General features: G+C 34.5%; 1 protein-coding gene across 3 annotated transcripts in view; it reads right to left on the reverse strand.

The window, feature by feature from the left end:
• Positions 1–1069: 1069 nt before the first annotated feature.
• Positions 1070–23909, reverse strand: part of sez6l (seizure related 6 homolog (mouse)-like) — a 74505-nt gene continuing 51665 nt past the window's right edge. For 2 of the 3 annotated variants that reach the window (XM_073829359.1, XM_073829361.1), the window contains 15 exons: positions 22298–22493; positions 21579–21764; positions 18863–19034; positions 18607–18776; positions 17396–17590; positions 14055–14193; positions 13631–13827; positions 9415–9609; positions 9105–9296; positions 8832–9026; positions 8162–8197; positions 6745–6780; positions 6449–6563; positions 6034–6139; positions 1070–1766 (listed from right to left, as the gene is read on the reverse strand). In XM_073829359.1, coding sequence (XP_073685460.1) covers positions 1737–1766; positions 6034–6139; positions 6449–6563; positions 6745–6780; positions 8162–8197; positions 8832–9026; positions 9105–9296; positions 9415–9609; positions 13631–13827; positions 14055–14193; positions 17396–17590; positions 18607–18776; positions 18863–19034; positions 21579–21764; positions 22298–22493 — 2160 coding nt within the window. In that variant the 3' untranslated portion in view covers positions 1070–1736. The remainder of the gene's footprint in view (positions 1767–6033; positions 6140–6448; positions 6564–6744; positions 6781–8161; positions 8198–8831; positions 9027–9104; positions 9297–9414; positions 9610–13630; positions 13828–14054; positions 14194–17395; positions 17591–18606; positions 18777–18862; positions 19035–21578; positions 21765–22297; positions 22494–23909) is intronic. The other variant, XM_073829360.1, reaches the window with a different exon arrangement.

Here is a 23909-nt window from a genome sequence, read left to right on the forward strand (position 1 = left end):
AGAAAAAAGGTTAGAATTGTAAAATACAAACTCCGATTTGTGAGAAAAAAAAAACTGAATCGTGATATAAACTTAGAATTGGAAGAAAAAAAGGCTAGAATTGTGAGATATAAAACTCAGTATTGTGAGAAAAAAGTCAGAATTGTGATATATAAACTAATAATTGCAAGAAAAAGTCAGAATTGTGAGATATAAACTCAGTATTGCAAGAAAAAAGGCAAGAAATGTCAGATATAAACTCAAATTGTGAGAAAAAAGGTCAGAATTGTGAAATTTATACTTAGAGTTGCAAGAAAAAAGGCCAGAATTGTGAGATATAAACTCAATATTGCACAAAAAAAAATCTAAATTGAGAGATTTAAACTTCGAATTGCAAGAAGAAAGTCAGAATTGTGAGACAAACTCAGTATTGCAAGAAAAAGGTTAGAAATGTAAAATACAAACTCAAATGTGTTAGAAGAAAGGCCAGAATTGTGAGATATAAACTCAGTATTGTGAGAAAAAATCAGAATTGTGATTCAATCTCAGTATTGTGAGAAAAAAGGCCAGAAATGTGAGATAAAAAATTAGTATTGTGAGAAAAAAGGCCAGAATTGTAAGATACAAACTCAGATTTGTCAGAAAAAAGGTCAGAATTGCTGAGATAAACTCTACAATTCTAATTTAGAAGGAAGAAAATGTCTACATTGTGAGATTGCAATTAACTTTTTTGAAAATGATATAATTTTTTGTTTTAAATTCTGTGTGGAAACATTCTTCTCTGGCAACGTTTCTGTATTAAACAAATTTGTACATTTTCTTCCCAAATAAATGTCATATTAATAAAATAAATAAAATATTAAACAACTAAAAATAAAAAAAGTAAAAGCACTAAAGAGTAAATGAAGGGGGAAAAGTAATATAAAAATAAATTCAGGGCTGAATTTAATATAAATGAATTATATTTGTTTTTATCAAGTTTATTTATTTTCCTTTTATTTATTTATTTGAAGGGTTTGGGGCTCCACATCTGTCAGATCTCTTTTAAAATAAAACCCTTTAATCCTTTAATAAAATCAGGACACGTCAGTGTTAGAAAAGATTTAAATGAATTTATTTATTTTTTCACATTTCTTTAGAGAAATCAGTTACACTTTTTTTCTTGATCTCCAAAATGAAGTATTCATTAATCAGCAGAGAACATTCACATATACTTCAAAATAAATACATCATCTGCTCTCTGCTGCAGTAGGACGTCACTTGCAGGGGAAAAAAATACTACTTTAAAACCTGCACTACAAACTGCTCTAAGTACAAAGACTTAAAAATGACAGCAGGCAGGACGGGCCACAGACAGACACAGGACGGTGCCACCACCACCCCTTTATATCGGAGCAAAGGTCTAACGTACTCCAGGGTTAAACTGTCCCGTAAGTCACGGTATTGAGGCCAAAGAACACTGTGCAAACTCTTCAAGTGTTATTTTCCACTCGCTCTTCACACACTCTCTCTCTCTCACACACACACATACGTGTTTGTGAATGGCATACGTGTCGAATCACATGTCATAAAACCACAGTAACGTCCACTGGCCGAACGATCTCTGCACTGGTACTTCCTGTTTCACAGCCCCGTTTCCTTCATGCCCCTCTCTGTCCTCTGGAGGTTGGGGAGGTGGGGAGAGTGGAGTTGTCAGGATCTATTTACATCACTTCCTGTAAGCGCTGGAGCAGTACGGGACGTGTCTGTGGGCCTCTTCATATGGACACCTCATATTCTCTCGTGTCCTGTACAATAAAAACACAACAAAATGACATTTATGTTAGCATTATGGTATTATCCACTGTGTGATCATGAAAAATTGCTCTCATTTCTGGAGAGTTAATAGGATGTTGCTAAGGTGTTTTGAGTGTTTTCAGTTGTTATAGTGATCTGGGTAAGGTCCAGGGTGGCGCTATGTAGTTTCCAAGGAGTTCTGGCTGGTTGCTAGAGATTTACTAGGTGGTTGCTAGAGTGTTTTTAGTTGCTACAGTGATCTGCGTGGTTTCTATGGTGGTGCTATGTGGTTTGCAAGGAGTTCTGGCTGGTTGCTAGGAGTTACTAAGTGGTGGCTAGGGTGTTTTGACTGTGTTTAGTTGTTACAGTGATCTGGGTTGGTTTCAGGGTGGCACTATGTAGCTTCCAAGGGGTTTTGGGGGGGGGGGGGTTACTAGGTGGTTGCTGGGGTGTTTTGACTGTTTTCAGTTGCTATGGTGATCTGGGTGGTTTCCATGGTGGTGCTATGTGGTTTGCAAGGGGTTCTGGCTGGTTGCTAGGCGTTACTAGGTGGAGGTTATGGTGTTTTGACTGTGTTTAGTTGTTACAGTGATCTGGGTTGGTTCCAGGGTGGCGCTATGTAGTTTCCAAGGGGTTTTGGGGGTGTTACTAGGGAGTTACTTGGTGGTTGCTAGGGTGTTTTGAGTGTATTTTAAGTTGCTATGGTGATCTGCGTGGTTTCCATGGTGGTGCTATGTGGTTTCCAAGGGGTTCTGGCTGCTTGCTAGGTAGTTACTAGGTGATTGCTAAGGTGTTTGAGTGTTTTCAGTTGTCATAGTAATCTGAGTGGGGCCCGGGGTGGCGCTATGTAGTTTCTAAGTAGTTCTGCCTGGTTTCTAGAGAGTTACTAGGTGGTTGCTAGAGTGTTTTCAGTTGCTATGGTGATCTGGGTGGGTTTCAGGGTGGCACTGTAGTTTCCAAGGGGTTGGGGGGGGGGGGTCACTAGGGAGTTGCTAGAGTGTTTTCAGTTGCTACGGTAATCTTCATGGTTTCCAGGGTGGCGCTATGTGGTTTCCAAGGAGTTATGGCTGGTTACTAGGTAGTTATTAGGTGGCTGCTAAAGAGTTTTGAGTGTTTTCTGTGGCTACAGTAATCTGCATGGTTTCCAGGATGGCGCTATGTGGTTTCCAAGGGGTTTTGGGGAGTTTCTAGGGAGTTACTAGGTGGTTGCTAGGGTGCTCTGACATGTTTCTGGTGATATTTGTTTCCTAAGAGGTTCTGAGATGGTTGCAAGGGAGTTTTAGGGTGTTCTGGAGGGTTTGTGGTGATATTTATTTCATAAGGGGTTCAGGGTGGTTGCTTGGGGGGTGCTAGGTGGTTTCTAGGGTGTTCTGGAATGTTTATGGTGAAATTTGTTTCCTAAGGGGTTCAGGATGGTTGCTAGGGGGTTTCTAGGGTGTTCTGGAATGTTTGTGGTGACATTTGTTTCCTAATGCCGAGAACACACTACACGATTTTCAGGCCGATTATGAATGGAATTTGGTCTTGATCACAGATCGTGCCTAGTCGGCAATAGTCTGTTCCAGTGGGCTCAGTCGCTGTTTGTAGTCGTCACAAAAAATCGCATAGTGTGTGGTGTCTAAAGATAATAATCTTAGAATTCAAGAGCCAGTCCTTTTCACTAAGATTTTTTTAAACATGTTTAATATTTGCGACTGACACCAGCGATTTTATGCAGCTATGCGGTGGAGATGCGTTCACTGTCAAACATCATTCTGCATTAATTAGGTAATTTTGTCAAAAAAAATGTTCTTGATTACAAGAAAAATACAGATTGGTCCTGATGTGATTTATTTCGCCTTTCTTTTAATTCATAACTTAAGGCTACACAGATTTAAATAGTTTCGTTTTCAAAAGGGGAGCGCATAACACTTTTTGAATTTCACGGTTTGTGTAAGTCTGCGAGGGGTTCAGAGTACAATTTTTGTCCACATTATTTTCACACTTGTCTAGTACAAATATGTGGCTTTGTTTCATATTTACAGTGTATACGTTTTTCGTTATTTACCTCAAAAGAAAGGTAGTGAAATGTGACAACATGCCCCGTAGGAGGGGTACATTATAACACGACCATATGGCAGCTTAAAATGTTATCTGATCGAATGAAAAAGATATACACAACAAACTAAAATATGTTGTCAATAAAATGCATGCATTCACTTTTACAAATAAAGTAATGACGTTTTAAAAAATAATAATAAAAAGAATCCAATTTTGGAGTTTGACAATGAACACATCGCCACCATGGTTAGAACGGCCCTGATCGCAACACACAGCTGTACAGTAGTTCAAAACAATGTGGACACACATTGTTCACACACAGCTCTCAAAGAACACGACACACATAAACAACACACATAAACGAGCCAAAATGCTTTACATTTCTCAAAATAATTTCTGAACATTAAACATCAATTGTCAGTCTTTATTCACCTGTTTCTTGTAGTTTCTCAATAAAATCCATGAAAGTCAACAGTGCATCGCTAATGTCACAGAATATCATAGTTTAATAACACAGTGTTACAACGTTCTCCATCTGCGTCACTGGAATATAATACAGGTTACTGTCTTGCTGGTTTGAGAACCATTAATAAACTTTCTAAACTGATAAACAACAGATTGGAGAATAAAATATAATAGCCTATTTGTCTCATTTTAAATGAATACCAAAAGCTGAAATGAAAAAAATTCAGCCAGAAATGTACTTTTACTATGGTAAACAAAATATTCTGCGATATCTTCAAAAGGCTTTTGCATTTTGGCGCACTTTTTTCTCTGCATAGTTTGCTACGCCAACTAAATACTGAAAATTTGGTTATGCTAGCATGTGTGGAAATATTTAAACCACGCGTTACAACTAACTCCGCGTTCGTTTGTGCCCCGCGCTCCCCTTCTCTAAATTATGCCAGTGATTCTCCTATTCTAAAGATTATCAAGAATGATTTTATTTCGATCTGCAGTGTAAGAAAAGTCAAGAAAAAAGATTAGCCTATTGCCCTAAATATACATAAACTACAGGCTTATTCCTATTTTTTTCTTAACTTTTAACTTCTTCTAAAACAATATTAAATCAACTTTAAAGGCTAGGTTAACGAATTTTCTTCATAATAAATATACAAACAAAACGAATAGCTTTACTTCAAAAGGAAGTTTTTATATAGGCTATAATTTCATAAATCACGAATATGACGAAGTACAATTATTCTATATATATTAATTGTATAGCTATAACAGTTGTATCAAATGGATAAGAAAATTATAGTGCCTTGAATTTATTAAGTAATGTTTAATTTCGTTCACTTCATTCTCCGTAAATGTAAAGAAAAAAATACCATTTTACCTGGAACCAATTCGTTTCTAATCACTGATTTTAGACAAGCATACATGAGATCATTTATATATTATTGCTTGTATAAACCTTTTAAAAGTAGTGCTAGAAATGTTATAATTAAGCAAATTAAACAGACCTAGGCATTTGAAAAGACATATTATAATAAAAATGCGTTACAATGTTTCAATAGGTAAAACGGGTGTCAAATAAAGTACCGGTGTTGTATTTTGGTGCGGCTGAGGGAGCGCGGGTAGATGCTGTGGTTGGAGTAGCCTACACTGTATTTAAAAAAAAAAAATGTTTGGGTTTGGCAGAATTTCTCCAGTCGTGACTCACCAATCGTTAAGTGTGTTGTGTAGTGGAGTGACTCAGTCATTAGGTTTGTGCTCCTTTCCGATTGTCAAAGACTAAAATCGGTTCCAGTCGGTGGAAGCAATCGTTAAGTGTGTTCAGGTCAGTCTTAGAATGCTTCTGCTAGTCGTGTAGTGTGTCCCCAGCATAAGGGGTTCAGGATGGTTGCTAGGGGGTTTCTAGGGTGTTCTGGAATGTTTGTGGTGACATTTGTTTCCTAAGGGGTTCAGGATGGTTGCTAGGGGGTTTCTAGGGTGTTCTGGAATGTTTGTGGTGACATTTGTTTCCTAAGGGGTTCAGGATGGTTGCTAGGGGGTTTCTAGGGTGTTCTGGAATGTTTGTGGTGACATTTGTTTCCTAAGGGGTTCAGGATGGTTGCTAGGGGGTTTCTAGGGTGTTCTGGAATGTTTGTGGTGACATTTGTTTCCTAAGGGGTTCAGGATGGTTGCTAGGGGGTTTCTAGGGTGTTCTGGAGGGGATCAGGATGGTTGCTAGGTGGTTTCGTGGTGGTTGCCAGGGCTTTATGTGGTTGCTGAGATGTTCTTGGAGAATCTCACCCCTCCGGTCTCATAGAGAGGGTTGTCAAACTCGGTTTCTACAGTGATCTGGCTGTAAGGATGTGGATACATCAGAGGAAGTCTCAGGTTTGAATGATAACGGCACCTGAGGAGCAGAGAAGAGTGCTTGACAAGAGTTCAAATGCAGCATGTTCTCTCGTATGCGCAGTCATGGTGTTTTCCCTCCTACACATATCATTACGCTTCAAGCCATTACATACTTTATGAAGAAACCAATCTCATTTCACAACAGGTGGTGGCTCTAAGCACCATTTTATTAGTACAAGTAGCTTTGAGCAATCTATTAAATCAGAAACAGAACATGTGTAAGTGCCCATGAACAACAGCAGCTCTGTATTGTTACACAATTAGTAAATACTAAAGAGCTGCACTCACATTAGACTGTACTGCTCACCTCGTGACATAGATGTAGGCTCCTCCCAGTAAAACAGACACTAGCAGCACCAGGATAAATATTGCTAGAGCCATACTTCCTCCATCAAATGAAGATTCTGCCGTTGCCTCAGCCACTAGACAAGATACAAGGATGATATACATTAATAATTCATTTCCACCTGCATTACCCACTATAACCATCTAACATTACAAAAACATAATCTGTCTGATAACAATGAACCTTTGCTGCTTGAGATAGGAATCTAAAAAAAGCAAAACCTTTGCTTACATTAGTGTGTTAAAAAAAAAACTTACCCTCTAGTGCATGATTGTTGGAGCATTCATGATTGGCTGAAATATATTGGGTAAAAATTAATATATTTAATACATACTGAATTTAATATAATCTAATATAACAATAATAATGACCATATTAAATGAACTGTGTTTTCACATCCCAAACTTTGTTTTGGTGATCCCAAAATTATGGAAGCCAGTTTCCGCCACTGAATAAAAAATAAAAACTCACAATTCTGACTTTTTTTTCTTGGTTGTGCATTATGAAGTCAGTATTGCATGATATAAACTCACAATTTAGTGAAATAAAGTCAGAATTGCAAGATATAAACTCTCAATTCTGAAAAAAAGTCGTAATTCAGAGATATAAAGTCAAAATTTCAAGATATAACCTTGCAATTCTGAGAAAAAAAGTTGCAATTCTGATATTAAATTTGCGTTATATAAACTCACAATTGTGACTTTTTTTCAGAATTGTGAGTTTGTTGCAATTGACTTTTTTTCCCTCAAAATTTTAACTTTCTCAGAGTTTACGCAATTCAGCAAAACCAGTCACAATTGTGAGATATAAACTCACAATTAAGAAAAAGTCGCAATTCAGAGAAATAAAGTCAGAATTGTGAGATATAAACTCACAATTGTGACTTTCAGAAATGTGAGTTTATATTTTGCAATTGTGATATTTGTAGCAGAAGCGTGATATAAACTTGCAATTCTAAGAAATAAAGTCAGAATTACAAGATTTAAACTCCCAATAGTGACTTTTTTCAGTGACTTTTCAATTGTGTGATATAAAGTCGAAATTCCAAAAAAAGTCACAATTCTGAGAAATAGAGTCAGAATCAGTTGTGAGTTATAAAGTCAGTATTGGATGATATAAACTCATTTATAAACCACAACTGCAAGAAAAAAAACTCACAATTGTGACTTTTTGTGATGCAATTGCAAGTTAAGTCTGAATTGTGAGACATAAACTCAAAAGTTCTGAGAACATCATCTTTTTCCTTCTCAGAACTTAATAACTTCCAATTATGAGTTTATTTCACACAATTTTAAGAAAAAAGTCAGAATGTAAACTCGCAATTGTGAGAAAATATTTGACAAATAAAAATTGTAAGATAAAAACTCGCAATTACCTTTTGTACATTTTTTATTCAGTGGTGGAAACGGGCTTCCATATAAAAGGGTAATCCCAAAATTTGCATTTTGTTTTCTATTTATTACTACCCTAATGAATATTGTAGATATACACACACACACACACACACACACACACACACATCATTTTTAAATATATAAATATTATTTGGATATTAATTAAATACCTTTAAAAATTAATTAAATATCTGTTATGAAGCTGCAAAACAAAAATGTAATAGGAATCTAAAAAAGCAAAACCTTTGCTGACATTAGTGTGTTAAATAATAAAACTTACCCTCTAGTGCATGATTGCTGGAGCATTCATGATTGGCTGAAATATATTGGGTAAAAATTAATATTTAACACATACTTTTGCATTTAATATATAATATATATATATATATATATATATATATATATAACAGTAACAATGATCATATTAAGTGAACTTTGATTTCACATCACATTTGTGATCCCCAAATTATGGAAGCCTGTTTCTGCCACTGAATAAAAAATAAAATAGGCAATGGCAACTTTTTATCTCACAGTTCTACCTTTACATATTTCACAATTGTGAATTGTTTTTCTCAGAATTGTGAGTTTATATCACGCAGTTACAAGATATAAACTCGCTATTCTGAGAAAAAGTCACAATTCTGAGAAATAAAGTCAGAATTACGGGATATAAACTCAAAATTGTAACTTTTTCAGATTTGCAAATTTAAATTTTGCAATTGCGGCTTCTTTTGCAGAACAAAAATGTAATACATTTCCTAAGACAATATTTAATTTTGAAATGTATAAATATACACTTTGGATATTCATTAAATACATTTGAAAATGCATTTTAAAATGTTATGCAGCTTAGTTTTGGATAGTAATAAATGAAAAACAAAATGCAGTTGTTGGGAAGTAAAATAATAGTAAAAAAGTATAATAATAATAATAACAACAATAAATCTCACCTCTGCAAAGAGGTAATGGACCACTCCAAAAAGAGGGATTTCCCAGAATGCACTTGATGGCCATCTCACCAATGAGCTCATAGCCTTGGTAGCACATGAAGGTTAGAGATTCTCCTGGTAGGTACAGCCGTTTAGACAATATCTGGTAGCCATTGTCAGGAAGCCCGGGATTCTCACAGGACACGGACTCTTCCGCTAATATACAGGGAATAATTGAGGGATTAAACATGAACTAAAACAGAAATGTTTGTCAAAACTTTCGTGGGAACTCACAAACGCAATGAGGCAAGCGAGACGTCCAAACAGGGGTGCCGGGTTCTCGACCGTAGCAAGTGAGTGTGGCGCCGCCCTGCAGGATGTATCCGGGAATGCAGCTATACTGGATAGTGGTGCCGACCAAGAGTTTGGGATCGGACAGTGTGCGTGTGGAGTGCTCCACGTGTCCAGGGTCTGTGCAGTACATAACTAATGAGGGGAAGCCAGAAAAGGACATGCAGCTGAGAAGGATGACATTTGAATTTGCTGAAAGAAAAAGTTCCTCAGACTCTTAATTAACAAAGACACCCAACTGTGCTTGACTCACTCTTCTCACAGAACGGAGGCTGTGTGCTCCAGCTCAGGTCCACCTGACAGGTCAGGGTTTCACTGCCCACCAGGTCGTAACCCGGGTCGCACTGATACGTGATATGGGCTCCGCGCACCAGCGCCGCATGAGAAGTGGTCTTCCAGCCATTCTGGATCTCAGGTAGGTCTGGACACGAGTCGTTGCGTGACACCTCTGGAAAAAGAGGTACAATTTTTAAACCAAAAATATTAATACTCCATCCCCACTTATACATTTATATGTATCCCCCCAAAATATTAGTATTAAAAAATATATATTTGTAAATTATAAAAGTAAACACTCCACTCCATCCGATCAACCCCGCTTCCCCCCCCCCAAAAAAATTAAATATTAAAATAAAAAATAAAAAATAATAATAATTTATAGTAAAAATAATAAACAAATATCAATCTAAACAATAAAATAAATAAGTAAAAATAAATGACACCCCCCCCCCAAAATTCATGCTTCCACAAATATAAACACTAGTCAAATAAATAAATAAAAATGAAATACTAAAAAATATATAAAAATAAATGACTGAATTTACAATACAAATAAAGATAAAGATACAGATAGGAAAAAAGGAAAATATATATAAAAAATGCTTAAATTAAAAATAAAATAATAATTATAATAAAAATATAAACAATAATAAAATAAATAAATAAAACTAAATGACACCCCCCCCCAAAAAAGAATAATTCCAAAAAATAAATAATTTACAAATTAAATGAATAAAAAAATAAAATAAATTAAATAATATAATAAAAATAGTATAAATAATCTCCCCAAAATACGTAATTCCAAAAAAGAAATTTTTAAATAGTTAAAAAATTAGATAATATAACAAAAAATAAATATAAATAATCCACCGAAAAATTTGTAATTAAAAAAACTTTTTTAAATATTTACACATTATTTTTAAATAAAATAATAAAAATATAAAAAAATAAATAAAATAAAATATAAAATAAATTACCCCCTTGAAAAAATAAATGCAAAAAATTAAATAAATGTAAACACAATAAAATAAAATAATTGTAAAAAACCCAAAAATAATATAAAAAATAAATGAATGAGGAAGATTAAGAGGAAAAAAATATAATTATAATAAAAATATAAACAATAAAATAAATAAATAAAAATTCATGAATGAACCCTCCCAAAATACAGAATTCCAAAAATAAATAATTAAAAAAAAAATACTAGTAAAAAAATTAATTAATTTACAATAAGGAAAAAAAAAAAAAGATACAGCATAAAGAAGATGATACAGGAGAGCAAAATACTATCAAATAATACTAACCCCCATCAAAAAAAACTATATAAAAAAACAATAATAATAAAAAAAAAAATAATAATAATAATCTCTCTCTCTATACATATATATATTAAGGTCTGTTATTACTCTTGGTGATTAGACTTTTTTGCCTGGCAGATAATAAAAATCCCATTTACACACATTAAAGGAGAGATGTGACTCATAGAGACCAGAATATCACATGAGGGTGGATTTTATTGACTTAGGCCAGTAAGCATCCACCTAATCAGCACCCACAACACCCTAACATTTCGGAGGCGACTTACGCACAATCAAGCACCACTCACTCATTTTCATAAAATGTAACATCTACTTTAATATTATTTTTGGCCTTTCGGTAATCAAAAAGTCAAGTTGAACTTGGTTTGCCCACACAAACGTTTCACTGAGTGTGTGCACTAACTACTAGGTCACATCTCTAACACATTCAGTTCTTTATTCATAAGATTTCAGATCTTGTAGTTGGCAAAAAATCATAAATAAATGTACAAGGCCTGAGTAAATGAATTTTTGATTTAAAAGGCATTCAGTACAGTTTTCCAACAGATCAGTTACTCCTAGCATGGCTGGATGTTGTTAGATTCCACATTCACTCAGTTCATGAGCGTTTAATCAAGAGCAAATCGACCGCCATTGTGAATTCACAGTGCGCCTGTGACCTTTATTCAGCTGGGAACTTTATCCTCTACCGTTATACAGAGATAAAAAGAGTATCTCTGTCTTTTTAGTTCAAGTCATTACTGGAGATTGCATGCTAAAGTGCTGTGTGTGTGTGTGTGTATCCTATGGAAGAAGACAAAACTAAATGTGAATGAATGAGGGCAGCCAGGAGAGAAGGAGGAGAAGAGGATTCAGAAGCTGAAAATAGTTGCATCTGTGCAAAAAAATGAAGCTCTGATTGAAATGCATGCCGACCACTTGAGAACATAATGGATCGGCTGAAGTAATTTGAAAAGAAAGAGTTGCATTGAGATTCTCTCTGTGTGTTCGTGACACTCATATGAGACTGAAAGTTTGTGCATAAAGCTTGTCTTTAGTTGGGAAATTCAATGTGCCTATTACTGTGACGGACTCATTTAGATTAGCCAGGCTTTTGACTACCAACATAAAGTCTGTTCCAGACTCCAGTGTTGTTATTGTTAACTAGAACTTTTGGTTTTTGTTAACCGAAATAAAGTTGAAATAAAATAAAATATAAATATTAGATGAAAACATAAATGTTAAAAACTTAAATGAAAATTGAAAAAGATTTAGTTTTTGCAGTTTTAGCTTTTCAGCTTAAACTTATTTACAAAACTTTTATTTTTTGTTCAGATTTTGGTTTAGTAATTTTCGTCCTTCTGCTTAAACTTATTTCCAGAAACTTATTTCAACATTTCTAATTTTCGTTGAGGTTTTTGAGGTATACATTTTTTCAAGTATACATTTTTCTTCTAACATTTATATTTATTTTAATTTCAGATTTAGGTCAAGTAATTTTAGTACTTCAGCTTAAACTTATTTTAATTAGTTGCTAAAGCAACATTTCTAATTAGAAATTTCTATAGAAATGTAATTTCTAATTTTTTAAGTACAAGTTTTTTTTACTTTACTAATAGACTTAAAAGACTTAAATGAAAAATAACAAACTGAAATAAAACATGTTTACATTGAAGTATTAAAACTACTAAAACTGAAATAAAAATAAAATCTAAACATTAGATAACGTACTCCACCCCATCCACTCAATCCCCCCCTAAAAAAATAATACAAATATAAAAAGTAATAAAATAAATAAATCCCCAATAATGTATAATTCCCCCAAAAATTAATAATTTAAAAATAAAAAATAAATTAATAAAAAATTAACTGAAAAAAGTAAATCGAATAAAAATAAATACCCCCCCCCATAAATAAATAATTTTTTATATAAATAATAATTACAATAAAAAATAATTTAAAACTTATTTTTTTCAATTTTAGAACTTTAGCTAAAACTAATTTTATTTACATTTTTTTCATCCAACATTTATATTTTATTTCAGATTTTGGTTTAGCAATTTTCTTATTTCAGTTAGTTGCTAAAGCAACATTTCTAATTTTTTATTTTTTTATTTTAACTTTTCATCTAATATTTATTCTTTATTTTTAGCAATTTTAGTACTTCAATATAATTGTATTTTAATTCAGTTCTTGGCATAATTTCTAATTTTCTTTTAAGTTAAATTAATGAAATTGAAAAAAATGAAACATTTTAGATGAAAAACGTAAAGAAAAAAGACAAAAACTCCATAAACACAACTTAATATAACTAAAATAACTAAGTTTTCTAAGTTTAAGTTCTATTTTATTCATTTGCAATGGCAGCATTTCCAATTTTCCTTTAAGTTAAAGTACTAGAATTAAAAATAAAATAAATTAAATACAAATTAAATAATTAACTTAATTAATGAATGCTTAATAGAAATATATCTTTAAAAACTAATAAAAAAAATAGAAAACCACATATCAAAATGACTAAAACAAACTAAAATTAAAATGTAATTAAAAAATAATTAGAAACTGAAAATAAATGCTAATTTAAAATTAATAAATCCTACAATAGTGAATAAATAACACTGGTCTGGTCCACAATGCAGTTTCTTCTGGCCAAAAGACAGAAAATATATATTAAATGACCAACCACTGTTGTTTTCCATGATGTTTATGGGCAGGTTAATATAAAGTATTTAAGTGTCCTCAAGGATATCTTGCTTATTATGCAAACAAAACCCTTCAGTTCCACACAATCAGGTTTTGAGAACACTCTTGCCATTTCTGTGTGCAAAATGCATGAGATTGAGTCTAATTTATGCGTTTTAACAGTGTTGCAATTAGCTGGAGTGTCCTTACCCAAGTAGTTGATGATAAAACCCTCTCCCTTCCCAAAGACCAGGCCGGCTGGGTCTGAGTGAAAGGTGATGGTGAGGTCAGGGGTCGAGGAGGACATCTTAAACGGGCTGGTACCCCCAACGAACTGGCCCAATATACGTGTTGTGACCTCATCTCCATCCAAAATGGTTAGCATATCACTGTCGCTGAGATTCAAGCTAATGAGAGAGAGAGAAAGAGACAGTGGGCGAGAGGTGAGGGGTTTGTGTGGGAGGAAATGAGAAAATGAACGAGTCATTCAGGCAGTTTGGTGAGTCATCGCATCCAGCAGGTCTGTGGGTTTCGTTCGATTTCAGCAGCAGCAGCAGCTTGACACATCAGCCACCAAAGAAGCCAAACCAGCTTTGCTGTTGTTTTCTGAACAGAATGTTCCAGAAGGACTTACAGCTGCACATCCAGCAGAACGCGTTTGTCCTCGCCGACGTGAATCCTCCAGCTGCAGTCCTCGCCCTCCCCGTACCATTCGGGCCAGTTTGGGGACAGGATAACGCCGCTGGGCCCGGACAGATCACCTCCACAGAGAGCTGCAGAGAGGCCACACAGACACGTGTCACATTGCTTTCTGTGTCACCACTCGGTGAAACAAATGTCAAGTCTGTCATGTCACATGATCTAATTTTGAAAGTGACTTTCTGTTTTAAAGATGTTTTTAGGGGCCAAGCACCACAGATGGGATGGCACCTATTGTATCCATTAGCATTCTTTTTCTTTCGCTCTGGAAGTCTATAGCAACCCAAGTTGTGAAATTTGGCAAATTGATAAAGAACAGTCTCAACATTAGCCATGGGGAGTTTGAAGTCTCTAACTCAAACGGTGTGTTCACACCGGTGAATGGGTGACGACAAGCGTTGCCGAAAAGAATTGTGGATCCGACGGTGGCGCTTCACTGGCTGGAGCAACGCCAGTGAAGCACCGCCGACGGAAGCGTCAGCCAATCAGGATCGCTCTATGCAAATACAGTAGCCAGGCGGGAGCCAATCACGTTCATCCTGTTCAAGAGCAGCAAACTGAGGATAAATTTTGTTTATGGAGGAGAAACTCATTATTGCGGTGGGCAATCACCCGGTCCTTTATGACCAATCGCTTTTTATGTACCGGGATTCATACCGGAGAGACCAGGCGTGGAAGGAGGTGGCAGAGGCCGTTGGTGAATCTGGTGTGTATTGGACCCGTGAATCTAATTTCATTGGCTGACGCTGCTATGACGATGGCGTCAGTGCCAAACTTCAGCCACGCCTTCCGTCAAGCATTAACGCTGACGCCCCGTGTGAACACACCGAATCTCTGCAGCACCACCACTTGTTCAAAATTTCAGTTATTTCATGCTAATAACTTTTTCCTCTGAATCATTCAACTCATGCCGAGTTGAATAAACACCAAAATTAAAAATCGCAAGGTTTATGTTTTTTTTTTCTACTTTGAATTGCTTGAAAAACCTACTTTTTCAAAATCGTCCGAGACAGTTTGTCTGATTTTCCCCAAAATTGGCTCAGATCATCTTCAGACCATGCTGGCAAAAAGTTATGGAATTCAAGTTGACTAGTCAAACCGTTCTCAAATAACACATGAACAAATTCTATGAAACATACAAAAATGGATGTGAGGTTATATCTCCACAATGGTTTGACATATTGAGACTAAACTTGGTGTGTGTTATAACTAGTGGTGGGCCGTTATCGGCGTTAACATGCTGCGTTAACGTGAGACTCTTATCGGGCGATAAAAAAAATATCGCCGTTATTCTATTGTCAAAGTTGGGTTGGGAGCTGGGTCTAAACTACGCAAGATATGATGACTTTCACCTTGATATTTTAGCGCGGATGACGTATACCTAGTCGAATTGCACTGTAGGGGGCGAGAACGAGTCTCCAACTTCTGTGAAATTACCACATCAAATGAGACGTGCAAAGTCTGCAATGGATGCAGTTATGAAGCCGCTTCAGGGCAAGTGCGTGCGTTGCTAGACCCTTTTTACTGGGGCACGCACCCCAGTGAAAATCTGCTGTGCCCCAGTAAAATCTCAAGTTTGAGTAATTTACTTTGATAATCCCGAAATAAAGACATTAAACTATATGCAACAACTGAATTGACGCTTCTAAAAGCAACGCAGTTTAATCGAAGACTATGCACGCGGATAGGCTATTCTTTCCCGTGCGCGTCTGTGTATTTAACGGCAACGCGCACGTCGTGCAGCCTTTTGCGCAGAAGTACTTGGTTACACAAGTTTGTATAGGTAATTATGTTGTAAATGCAATTGTCAAGCAGTTTGTGATGCATTTTGGAAACAGGAGATGAGCGCCTGATCTAATGCGCCACCTGGCCCGTTCTTGAAGACTTACTTTTAGTCATTATTTGGGTAGTACGCATATTCTGAATGCCTTCAGCAGAATTCAAATTAGCCATTTTAATCTAGATTAATCTAGATTAATTCCAAGATTTAATCTAGATTAATCTAGATTAAAAAAATTAATCTATGCCCACCCCTAGTTATAACAAGCATGACCTGAGGCTACCTGCAGTGTTTTGGCGCAGTGCCACCTAGTTGTCATAAATATAAAAAATGGCTATTTTTGCTTATAGCTTCTCAAAAATCACTGTAAAATCATTGTAAAATGCTATTTTTTACAAACACATCGACATATGTGTCTTCGGCACCATGCCCTGACAGTGCACTAAAGTTTGAAGGCAACACCACCTTATGGTCAAAAGTTATGAAGAAATTTTGAAAAATGCTCCTAACTTTTGTTTAGATAAGTCTATTGTATTGAAACTGGTCTTGTTATATTTTCTTGGGTCATGCTGAGAACATCGATAGAAATTATGCCATAATTGGATTAACTTCCTGTCCGCCATTTTGATTTATGTTGAAAACCCACTTTTCCGTACTCCAAAAGCATAACAACCTAAAGTTAGAGATGGTAAACTTGATCATTTAACTGAGCTGTGCATGTATGTTTTAAACACTTCGGCTAACATCTCAGGTAATATCAATAAAATGACCTATATAAGATGAAGCTGAAATTGTAACAATAGTGGTTACATACACATGTACTTAATTATCTGATCAAAATTATTGCTGGAAACAATTTAGTACACACACAAACATAGAGTGCTTTTTTATTATTTTTTAATAATTATTATAATTCAGTTTGATTCTATTACAGTCAAAGTTGTCCTTTAAAATGTTCAGCGCAGTAAGATTTGTCCTCTATAATCTCTGATTTGTGGTCTGTGCATTTGGTTGTTAAACTCCAGACTCCAGTATGCTGCGTTAATTGCGATCTTAATTGCATTTGACACCAGAGCATTAAAAAGCATGCGTAACATGGCACGTGGGGTTGACCAGTGTTACGTTCGTCTGTTATCTGTTACGACCTAACGTCAGTTACAGAAAACCTCATTTATCGCCGTTAAAGAAGAATTACAACAAGGTTAAATACAGGCCAGCAACTAAAAGTCATTGACTATTGATGATCAGGCCCACATGTGAGAATTTTAATCAGCCTAAAAGCAAAAAAAGATGCATTTCTAAAAAGCACTTCTTAGATCAAAGGCTGTTTTTGAATATTAACATACTATTAACACTCAATGCAATTACCATAGCATAATTAGAGAAAATGAACTAATTTGCTTCAAATCTGCCATCCCATGACATTTAGCAAAGGATAAATGTTGTCTGGCAGTGATGTGTAGCATGTAGCATGTAGGGTAATGTTATGACTCTACCTTTGCAGAGAGGCTCTGTGTCGTTCCAGTAGGGGTCTCGTGTGTTGATGCACTCAATGACGGGCGGCCCTTGCTCCAGGGAGTGTCCTGGGTCACAGGTGAACTGCACTACTGTGCCCACGCCATAGGTAGGGTCAGTCATGCTGAAGTTTCCATTCTGGATGTATGGCTCGTAGCAGTGGCCCTTCTCAAATGCTAAACGTGAACAATTAAAACAAGCTCTGTTAGCTAGATAGCTGAATAAAATCCAGAGAAACATGTTGGATTAGTTATACTTAAAAATGTTATTGCGTAAGATACAAGATATAGATATAAAAATAAAAGATATAAAGAAATTAGATAAAATATCAAACTAAATGTATTTATTTAAAGAAAGATAGCACACTTTTAAATCAAGACCTAACAAAAAGAACATTTATTTTAGGTTTTAAATGATGAAACAATACATCAATTGGACAATTTCCAGATGTCATATTCCTGAGAGCAGCTGGTTCATTGTAATTGGAAAAACTGTATATATTTTTATCTAATCTGAAATTCATACATTTTAAATATTTATGTAACTCTGGACCACAAAACCTGTCTTAAGTAGCATGGGTATATTTTTAGCAATAGCCAAAAATACATTGTATGGGTTAAAATTATTGATTTTTCTTTTATGCCAAAAATCATTAAGTAAAGATCATGTTCCAGAAAGATATTTAGTATATTTCCTACCATAAATATATTAAAACATAATGTTTCATTAGTAATATGCATTGCTAAGACTTTCATTTGGACAACTTTAAAGGCAATTTTCTCAATATTTAGATTTTATTGCACCCTCAGGTTCCAGATTTTCAAAAAGTTGTATCTCGGCCAAATATTGTCCTATCCTAACAAACCATACACCAATAGAAAGCTTATTTATTCAATTAAATAAAATGCATTACTTACTTAATTACTTATGACTGGTTTTGCGGTCTAGGGTCGCATATAATATGTTTAAAAATTGCATTAATTTATGTTTTATTTATTTATAAACCCAATTATTATCAATAACCTAAATATACTGCAATCGATTAAATATAAATGTAAATATACTGTAAAATCGATTATTTAAAACATCAAGCATTTTTTTTTCTTTCTTTTACCTTCCTGATTTAATATTTATGCATCAGGGGTTTTTATTGTCCAAATACAGGTGTGTTACAGATTTGAACATGGCCTACCCTCATAACGTATATTGAATCCAGTGTTGTGACTGTTAGGTTGGTCTGTTATAAACTGGACTCGAACAGCTGGACCTTCGCTGATCACTCCCTCAAACGGTATGGGACCACCACGCCCAGAATCAAATAGGACCACCGAACCTGCGTCAAGGCCGCTCCATAAGACCAGCCTGTTTCATGGGAGAAGGCTTGAGTCTCTTATATACATATAAAATGGATTTAGCATTGCATTGATTTAATTGACCCATGCATTGACCTGTCTGTCGGGCCCAACACCATTCTCTCCAAATGTAGGTGCAGTCTTTGGCCGTTAGGAGCCTCCAGGGACCAAGAGCAGCTGCGGTCCAGGGTGCTATTAGGGCCCAGATGGGGTGAAGGGGATAGCACCCGGCCCACGGTGGCGTTTTTTACAACCCCTCCACACAAAGCTTGAAGAGAACATAATGGAAAATGTGTCACTAACAGTAATGATTCACTTTTTAAAATAAGTAATAATTAAAGAAAAAAAATTATAATAAATCATTATTATTATAGATATTTTTTTTATTCGAGAGAAAACACAAGCATCTCAAGGCACAATACAAGTATTAAATTGTTAAAGTGGGGGAAAGAATTAAATAAATAAAACACACAAATAAGTGAGCAGATTAAATGCTCATTAAATACATACAGTCACAATAATATAAGCATACAAATAAACATCTAAACAAGCAAGAAAGAAAAAAAAAGACAAGGAAGATAAATTAAAAAAAAAAAAAAAACATTTTATCCAAAACCTGCGTCCAAAAAGATCTGGTTTCATTCGAACTCCAAATTTAATCTTTTCAAGTTTGAAGGGAAAAAGTAGGCCAAAGACCCATTGACGATAAATTGGAGGAGATGGTTGCTTCCAATTAATTAGCATAAGCTGTCTAGCCAACAGTGTGCAAAATGCAATATTATCCATTTCTAAAGCTGCCAGTTTCACATTTTCCGGAAGAACCCCAAATAGAGCTGTCAAAGGGTTGGGGTCTATTACTGTATTAATTTCTGAAAAAAAAAAAAAACACTTGAAAATTTTCCCACAAAACCTTGATAACTTAGAACAAGCCCATAATAAATGATTTTAAAATATTTAAAAGTAAACTTTTAAAAGTATGTAAACTTACAAAAGTATTCATACTCCTGTTATGTTAAACTGGTCTAAATAACTTTTTTCCCCACATCAGTCTACACACCATTCACCATAATGACAAAGCAAAAAACTGATTTGTGACAACTTTGCAAATTTATTACAAATAAAAAAACTGAAACAAGTACATTGCATAAGTATTCATACCCTTAACATGCAACAAGCTTTGCACATCTGCATTTGGTTATTATCTACCATTCTTCTCCTCATCTCTTCACCTCTCAAGCTCTGTCAGCTTGGATGGGGGCAGACGCACATTTTCAGGTGTCTCCAGAAATGTTTAATTGGGTTCAAGCCCAGTCTGAGGTTCTGAATGCTCTGGACTGAGTTTACGATAAGGCTATCTCTATATTTTACTGTGTTGAGCTTTCCTTTACTCTGGCGAGTCCTTCAGTCCCTGCTGCTGAAAAACAGCCCCACAGCATGAGGCTGCTACCAGCACACTTTACTGTTGGGATGCTACTGTGCAGGTGATGAGCAGTGCCTGGTTTCCTCCAAACGTGATGCTTGGAATTGATGTTCATCACACCACAGAATCTTGTTTCTCACAATCTAAGAGTTCTTTAGGTGCATTGTTGCAAATTCCAATGGGCTTTCATGTGTCATCTCTGAGGAGAGGATTGAGTTTGAGTGAGATAGAGAACTGTGTTGCAGTGATGTTTGTACTTCTGAAATTTTTTCCCATCTGCATATATGATCATGGAGCTTAACTAGAGTGACCATCAGCTTCTTGGTCACCATTCTAACCAAGGCCTCTCTCCATCGAATTCTCAGTTTGGCCAGGAGGCCAGCTCTAGGAAGAGTCCTAGTTTTTCCAAACGTCTTCCATTATAGATAATGGAGACTACGTGCTTCAGTGAACCTTCAATGCAGCAGATTTTTTTTTCTGAACTCTTTCCCAGATCTGTGCCTTGCCACAATCCTGTCTCTGAGCTCTACATGCAGTTCTTTTGACCTCAGGGCTTGGTTTTTGCTTTCATATGCATTTTCAGCTGTCAGACCTTTTTATTGAGAGGTGTGTGCCTTTCCAAATCATACTCATTCAAATGCATTTGCCACAGGTTAACTCCATTCGAAGTGTAGTAACATCTACAAGTGATATGAATGCTTTTGAGCTCAATTTCAAGTGTCCCTGAAAGGGTATAAATACTTATGCAATGGAACTGCAATCATTTCTATCAAATTTGCAAAGTTACAATACAAAACTGTTTTTTTCCTTGTCATTATGGTGTATGGAGTGTAGATGGATTGTAAAAAAGTCATCGGTTTAACATAAGGCAGCAACATAACGTGAAATGAAGGGGTATGAATACTTTCACAAAACACTGTACATATAAATAATTTATTATAATACTACCAGTCAAAAGTGTGGGATCGGTCAAATTTTTAAATGTTATTGAATGTATCTTCTGCTCACCAAGGCTGCACTTATTTAATCAAAAATACAGTAAAAAAAAGTAAAATATAATAACAATTTAAAACAACTGTTTTCTATGTTAACATTGTAAAATGTAATTTACTTCAGTGATGCAAACTGAATTTTCAGCATCATTACTCCAGTCTTCAGTGTCACATGATCCTTTGGAAATCATTTTAATATGCTGATTTGGAGCTCAAGAAACATTTCTAATTATTATCAATGTTGAAAACAGTTCTGCTGCTTCACATTTTTGGGGAAACCATGGCCAATTCCCATTCTCTATGTTATTCCGGTCTCTCCAATTAAGTCTATATATATATATATATATATATATATACACACACACACACATACATACCAGGGTATACATCAGTGTCTCACCTCTGCAGCTTGGCTCATGTTGGCTCCACACAGGCAGTGAGGCATTGAGACATGTGAGCGTGGCATCTCCCTGCAGGTGGTATCCCATGTGACACTGGAAATGGGCCGTGCCTCCGGGATGCAGATCTTTTACCGATACCTCTCCAAAATGAGGCCGTCGAGGTAGGGCACAACTCAGGCGAAAAACTGGACAAGAAAAAGTATTTGATTATCCTTCAAAAACTCTCCTTTTATGACATCTGAGCAAATAATGACAGATTTTTCGGGGGTGAACTACTCCTTTCATCATTTATGAATAAAATGAATGCTAATGCCACTCGAGGACTCTGATTGAAACAAATTGCACACAAGGCGGCACAAGAAAGCCTTGTGAAATGAGCCCTGGAGTGAAACTACAAGTACATTAGCCGGTTAATGGACACGGCAGAAGCTATCAAGTTAGATAAGCGAGCAAATTAACCAAATGGAGAATTTTTCAATTAAAAGTTTGGAGGCAAAGTCTGGCCGGCGACTAACAAGTTCAACAAGAGTGCTGAGACTTCTGGATGAGGAGCGTTTTGAACATTTACAAGAGCACCTGTGGGACTCATTACTGTAATATTACATAAACATTAGAGTTTTATGTAAAATACTAATTATCCCTATAAAACCACAACAAGAGGCAAGTCCCAAAGATGCTGTGTTTAATGCATAAGCTGCTTGTTTTGAAAAACACTCACTTTGATAATGCAACTGGAACATGCCGACTCCTCCCTCTGGAGATGAGCGGTAGAACACCGACAGCGTGTTGGTCGGACTGCGGATCACTTGACCTTCCACCAGAAGCGTCTGATTGGCCAGTACCAGCAGGGCCCCGCCTTCATCCTCCCCTCTGATTGACAGCTGCTCGCCTTCTGACAGGTTGACATTTTTCACCTACAGTGAAGGAATGCCAATCATGTAAGCAGGAAACACTGGTAAGAAACACACAGTACACTATGAAATATATGTGGCAAGAACAGTACAGCATTCACAATAACATTCTTATCGTGTTCATTTGAGAACACAACTTGACAAAGAAGTACATTGTGTAATAGTGGTTATCTGATAATTATATCATGCATTAGTAACTCCAAATATAGAGACAATGACATGTGCCTTGACTTCACTCATTTAAACAATATGTATAACATTATAACCTACCGTTTCCATAACATTTATGGTTATTTTGTCATCTTTATTCTTGAATAATTTAGTTTTCCATTGCTAGGCACTGTTGCAAAAAAAAAAAAAAAAAAAAAAAAAAAAAATATATATATATATATATATATATATATATATATATATATATATATATGATATTTATTGTGATATTTATTTTATTAATTTGTATAAATTTAATTATGATATTTGTTATAATTATATACCCAATATTTAATATAATAATGAATTGTATATATATATATATATATATATTGATATTAATTAAAATATTGGATACATCATTATAATATATACTATACTAATGTATTGTATTATTATATTGTATTATATCATTTTATATTATAATAAAATACAATAAAAACAAATTACTGTACATACTTAATATGTGTATAAATATTATAAATTCAATTAATATAATATAAATCATTATATATCCAATATTTCTTTTAATACATTTTATATATGCACTATGATTTGAAATATTTAATACATAATAAATAAAAACTAATGTCAATATAATTATATAATACAATAAAACTAATTACTTTAAATATTTTTTTTGTTTATGCATATATTATCATTTCAATTATATATTAATAATTCATATAAATTAATGACATTATTATATTGATTATAATTACATATTTTTATTATAATAATACATTTCATATATACATTGATATTACTTGAAATATTGAATACATAATAAAAAACGTTACATTTTTAATATTTTAATACAAATATTTAAAAAAAAATCTATAATACAATAAAAAACTAATTACAGTGAATATTTGCTATGTATATGCGTATATTATAAATTCAATTATATAATAATAATTAATTTAAATTAATAAAATTATTATATTGATTATAATTATATATATATATATATATATATATATATAAAAAATATATATCCAATAAAACTAAAATACTATCATTTTTTAATAAAAATAGATAAAAACTAATGTAAATATATATTTTTAAATTAATTTGTATAAATGTAATTATTATATTTGTTATAATTATATACCCAATATTTCATATAATACCAAACTGTATATAAATTGATAGTAATTAATATATTGGATACATCATTATAATATATAATATACAAATTAAAATATA

This window comes from Garra rufa, chromosome 23 (assembly GCF_049309525.1).
Source record: "Garra rufa chromosome 23, GarRuf1.0, whole genome shotgun sequence".
NCBI lineage: Eukaryota > Metazoa > Chordata > Actinopteri > Cypriniformes > Cyprinidae > Garra > Garra rufa.